Genomic DNA, 5,606 nt, shown 5'->3' on the forward strand with positions numbered 1-5,606 from the left:
CCACTTCAAACCGGAAGGAAGGAAAGAAAGAGAGAGAGAGAGAGAGAGAGAGAGAGAGAGAGAGAGTGATATGATTAACAGAATTCCTATCAATGCATTTCAAAGACCCGAACGAACCATGAATCATTAATTTAAATGCACCAGTTCAGTTTTCATCTGGAGGTACTTGCTTGCGTTGACTTAAAGGTGAATTTCCCTCGTCGTGCAGAGAAGGGTTTCCCAAGTCGATGATTGGTCCAGGTCAGGTCCGTGTGGAACAATGAAAGGAAGTCTCTTTGTCGCTGGAGTTGAAGCGGCAAAAGTCATTGGTTGAACTTTGCGGTGAAACTTAGGACACAAGACTTTCAGCGGTAAAGGAAAATTAAGTAAAAGAAAAGAAAAGTGAGTGAAGGTTGGATAGCTTGAATGAACGGCTTGTCTGTTCTTCTTGTTACTCCATTGTTCTTGGTACTTGTCTTGGCTTCTTTTTCCAGAACAGAACAGAACCAACTCCTAGTTCACTATCTTGCAATATGATCATTTAAACTTAGTTGTTTGTCACACCTCTGAGGAGTCTTGGCCAATCAGACATTGTCCTGTTTCAAGAGGGCCTTCCTCTGCCCCCAATAAAACATAAGTGTTACATCCCGGTCTGTCTCTGCTTTAGCAGAGTGCCATTTTAACATAATTTCTATTAACTGGAATATGATACATTTTAAACAGATTTCATTCAAGCCATGATTTAAGAAAGATGAAAAGAAATAAATAAAGTCCAAATAAGGCATACTTTCAGTCATTCAGTCAGGAGTTAACATATTTACATGAATTGTGAGTGTTCTAAAGCATAACTGGTTACAGGTAGTACTTGTGGACACATAATGCAAAATGTATGTAGTTAAAAGATGTTTGATAAGTCCATTAAAATTGTTGGAACAATTTTGAAGCAGTTTTATTTGTAGAACAGTCTCTTTGGCTTTCCTCTGAAGTAAGGAAACAAAAGGGGTCTGCATTGTCTCTCTGTTTCTTGCTCTGGTGATCAAAGGATCTATCTTCTTGGGTGACATTGGTTCTCTCTGTAGACGAGCCAGATTTTGAAAGAATCATCTGAATGATTCATTTGTCTGGTTCGTCCACAGTTCCTACAAAATGTATAATAAAAAAATGTGTGTATTGCTTAAGCCATTGACGCAAATAGGAAATGCATTGACGCAATAACCTAGCAATTGATGCAAGAAGAAACCACATGTGTGTAAATGAAAAGTGCGTCAAAAGAGAATATAAATACAGGGGCCTTTACAGCTCTCTGAGTAGTTGGAGTAGTAGTAGTAGTTGTGTAATTTTGCTGAAGAAAGAAAGAGCATACAAGCAAGCAGCAAGAGGAAGTCTTCGCCAGACCACAACCCTCAGAAGATCAAAGAAGACACCTGATTTTCTTAGAGAAGAACATATACTGAATAGAGAAGAGGGTAAGCTTTAAAAATGTAATTATTTATCTGGCCCATGGATCTTCCAGCTTAGCTGGCATAGAGTGGTGTATTTAGCTTTTGCCTTTGCAAGAAATAATAAAATGAGAATGAGGACTGCCCTCAAACTCTGATAGTATTGTCTCAGTCTGTTTATTGTTGTAGAGTGAGAATCCATTTGGGGTATCAGAAGTTGACTGTCTGAAAAAGACAGATTTTTATAAAGATATCCCGACGGACTTTACAAAGTCAGTCAAGGTTGCCAACCAGTCGCAACAGAGTGGGCCATGGGAGTGCATTATAGCAGGCATAGCTGTCCTCTGAGGGCGAAGAGCCAGCTGTGGTGCACTGAACGGGAGGCTAACCCACCCCACCCAGGTAGGCTTGGTTGATATCTGAACCGTAGGCCTAGGAGGAACGGTAGTGATCAGAAGTAGACCCTGAGATAACATAATCTAAGAAGAAAATATTATATGCCTACCTGACTCCTCCTGAATCTATAAAGGTAAACCTTTTACAGGAGTTGAGTAATACGAATAGAGGAAGTGGCTCGTGACCAAGATAGTGTTACGTGGTCGCGGCAGTAACCACCCAGGGGGTGACGCGGCACATTTTGGCGCCCAACGTGTAGGGCACGAGCGAACTCTAGTGTTGAATTTAGGTGGCTAAGGGAAACGGCCTACCTTTTGTGTGTGGATAGTTGTTTCAAATAGGATTGCTAAGGAAACGAAGTAGAGGTCCCCTCGGACAGAGCGCAACCAGAACTCATCGAGTCTACTTAGGGCGTTTGACGCAAGTCTATTATTTGAAAGCCCCATTAGTGCGACAATGGCAGGTAAAACTATCGTGCTGGTGAGACCTGGGACTTGTTTCACATCATTTTAGTAGTGTAACGCAGTCAGAAATTTACTCGCTCAGTCACATGCTTGGATTTTCCTGCACAGCTAGCAAACTTTGTGTGGTAAGTGAAGCAGATTATCTTTATTTTACCCAAACAATTAAAATAAGTGTTGTCATATTTTGTGTAACTGAAATGTAATCAACTTTCTTTCATCAAAGGTTAAAAATGAAGATGTATTTCCTCCCTGTCACTTTGTTAGTATTCTTGAGCATATTATCTCAAGTGTTAGGAGGTAAAGTGTTAGTATTTCCACTGGATGGAAGTCACTGAGTGAACATGAAAGTCCTGATTGAGGAACTACATTCACGAGGTCACAACATGACCGTGCTTAGAGACTCGTTTTCACAACGGAGGAACCTTTTCATAGTTCCTACTTCCTAGAACTATTGGCATTCCCAACTTTCCCAAAATGGGGAAAATATTTGAAAATAAAGACTTAATGGATACACTCCATACTGCAAAGTATGACCTGGTTCTGACAGATCCGGCTTTTGGGGTTGGGAGTTTCCTGGCCCGTCGTCTTGTCCTCCCTTTTGTGCTAAATGTTCGTTGGATGATGCATGTAGAGGCACATTACGAAAAAGCTCTTTCGTATAAAATGACGTTTGATCAACGTGTGCAGAACGTAATGGGATACATGTTTCCGCTTTATCACAAAATCAGGTTTATCTTCTCACACTACCATTCCTTCTGCAATAAACACTTTGGATCAAAAATCAATTACAAATCCCTTCTTCAGGATGCAGATATCTGGCTCATGAGAAACGACTTTACGTTCGAGTTTCCATGACCCACAATGCCAAATATCGAATGTAATATTAGACTCAATATAGACTCAATGTTCAATTCCATCCGATGTTGATTTCTTCTCTCTCTTCCAGAATGCAGACATGAGTTCATGATTTTTTGACCCTCTTCCATGATGCCAACAAATCTGTCATCATTGTTTCTAACAGCATTTTTGTAACACATACAACCTTGTTGAAGCAGTATGAGACTTTTTTGATTGTTGTAAAGGATTAGTTCACCCCAAAATTAAATTTGTTTCATCATTTAATAATCCTCATGTCGTTCCAAATCTGTATGACTTTATATCTTCTGTCCTACTACCTTACAGATTATTTCAGGACAATAATAGGTATTTATCATTGTATTTGTGAAATGTTCTTATGTTCTCTTTTAATTGTTATATTCCTTCTTATCAAAGGTAATCGATGAAGATGCATCACTTCAACCTTCTTGGATTGTTCATCCTGTTATCTGCTCTGTCAAGATCTTATGCTGGTAAAGTTCTGGTCGTCCCTGTGGATGGAAGTCATTGGATAAATATGAAGGTCCTTATTGTGGAGTTACATTCAAAAGGTCACAATATCACTGTGGTCCGAGGGTCTAGTAGCTGGTACATTGAGGAAAAGTCTCCTCTCTACACTTCCATTACTGTGGACACTGGTGAATTGTACAATGACTTCATTGAGAGGTTTCTCCCTCAATTACTGAAAATGCAGAGACAAGGACGATCATTTTGGAATGAAATGGCACTTGTGGATGAAACTTGTAGGACGTTTTCAAGAATTCATCAGCAAATTTGCAACATGACAGCTACAATGTTTGAAAATGAGACCTTGATGAATTCACTGAAAGATGCTGCATATGACATTGTTCTGACGGATCCAGTTTTCGGAGGTGGAGTGTTACTGGCACACCGTCTTGGCCTCCCTCTTGTGTTCAATGTCCGCTGGACCATGTACGGAGAAGCCCATTTTGACATAGCTCCATCTCCACTCTCATATATACCTGTTCCATGGATACAGCTGACCGACAAGATGACATTCAGTCAGAGAGTCATGAATATGATGATATATATAATGATTCATTATAAAAATTCCAAATACATCGGTTCTTACCAAGAGTTTACCCAGAAATATTTTGGCCCTGATGTTGATTTCTTCTCCCTCCTCCAGAATGCCGACATCTGGCTCATGAGAAACGACTTCACGTTTGAGTTTCCACGACCCACAATGCCAAATGTTGTCTACATGGGCGGCTTCCAGTGCAAACCAGCTAAGCCACTTCCAGATGACCTTGAGGAGTTTGTGCAGAGCTCAGGAGAGCATGGGGTCATCATCATGACTTTAGGAACTGTTTTTGGTCAGCTTCTGAGTGAAATCAATGATGAGATTGCTGCAGCTTTTGCTCAACTGCCTCAAAAGGTTATTTGGAGACACACAGGACCACGACCTGCCAACCTTGGTAATAACACATTGATTGTGGACTGGCTCCCTCAGAATGACCTGCTTGGACATCCTCAAACTAAAGTGTTTGTGGCACATGGAGGCACCAATGGAGTTCAGGAAGCCATCTACCATGGGGTGCCTATTGTGGGCCTTCCTTTAGCTTTTGACCAACCTGACAATCTCTCCAGGATGCAAGCAAAGGGAACAGCAAAAATTGTAGACTTTGCAACTGTGGACAGGAATGTGTTTCTAGAGGCAATAAAGGAGGTTTTGCATAACTCATCTTACAGGGAGAACATGCAGAGACTGTCCAGACTGCACCACGACCAGCCAATGAAACCTCTTGATCGTGCTGTCTTCTGGATTGAGTTTGTCATGAGGAATAGAGGAGCCCCTCATTTACGAACACAGTCTTTCAGAATGTCCCGGATTGAGTACTACTGTATAGATGTTATTTTCACTCTTTTGATGATATTTGTGTTGTCTTGTTTTGTGATTTTCTCTATCATAAAATATCTTTGTTTTAAAGTAGTATTTAAAAAGAAAATGAAATCTGAGTGACTGAATATTTGGCTCAAATCTCAGGACATAATAACCAATATTTCTATTTCTTTTTCAAATTAAATGTCTCAATAATTTTTTTTTTTTTTTTTTGGAAAGTTGTAAAATGACACGACACATGTAAATCCTTAAAATCCAATCTTCTAAAACAAAACTTGACTGATGCGACAATATGTGGTTTGAAATAAACTGTTCTTTGTGCTTTACAATTTTTTCTTGTACTTCCATTTCCTGGTGTAATTACAAGACAGCAAATTTTAAGTCTTAAATCTAATATTTCTAAGTCTAAATTTTAATGAGGACTAAATATATATTCAAGGCTATTTTTATAATAATTATAGGCTGAAATGATATAAAAAGCAATATTTAAATCTGTACGGCCTGTGCATAAAGCATATAGAAATATGTGAAATTTTTTTTGGGGAAATTCCCATTTGGGAAAAACACATTTGCCTTGCAGTCATTGTA

General features: G+C 39.4%; 1 protein-coding gene across 2 annotated transcripts; it reads left to right on the forward strand.

The window, feature by feature from the left end:
• Positions 1 to 1,232: 1,232 nt before the first annotated feature.
• Positions 1,233 to 5,344, forward strand: LOC125247607 (UDP-glucuronosyltransferase 2C1-like). 2 transcript variants are annotated; one of them, XM_048159003.1, is made up of 2 exons: positions 1,233 to 2,403; positions 3,551 to 5,344. In XM_048159003.1, exon 2 carries the CDS (start codon positions 3,558 to 3,560, stop codon positions 5,136 to 5,138), a length of 1,581 nt encoding a protein of 526 aa, XP_048014960.1. In that variant the 5' UTR covers positions 1,233 to 2,403; positions 3,551 to 3,557; the 3' UTR covers positions 5,139 to 5,344. The 2 variants fall into 2 exon arrangements, with proteins under 2 accessions (XP_048014960.1, XP_048014959.1); XM_048159002.1 differs by having other exon boundaries at positions 1,235 to 1,445.
• The last annotated feature ends 262 nt before the right edge of the window (positions 5,345 to 5,606 follow it).

This window comes from Megalobrama amblycephala, linkage group LG15, assembly GCF_018812025.1.
Source record: "Megalobrama amblycephala isolate DHTTF-2021 linkage group LG15, ASM1881202v1, whole genome shotgun sequence".
Lineage (NCBI taxonomy): Eukaryota > Metazoa > Chordata > Actinopteri > Cypriniformes > Xenocyprididae > Megalobrama > Megalobrama amblycephala.

Bases quoted from the DNA above. Each gene is read 5' to 3' on its own strand.
- LOC125247607 (XM_048159003.1), top strand. From the start codon at position 3,558: ATGAAGATGCATCACTTCAACCTTCTTGGATTGTTCATCCTGTTATCT.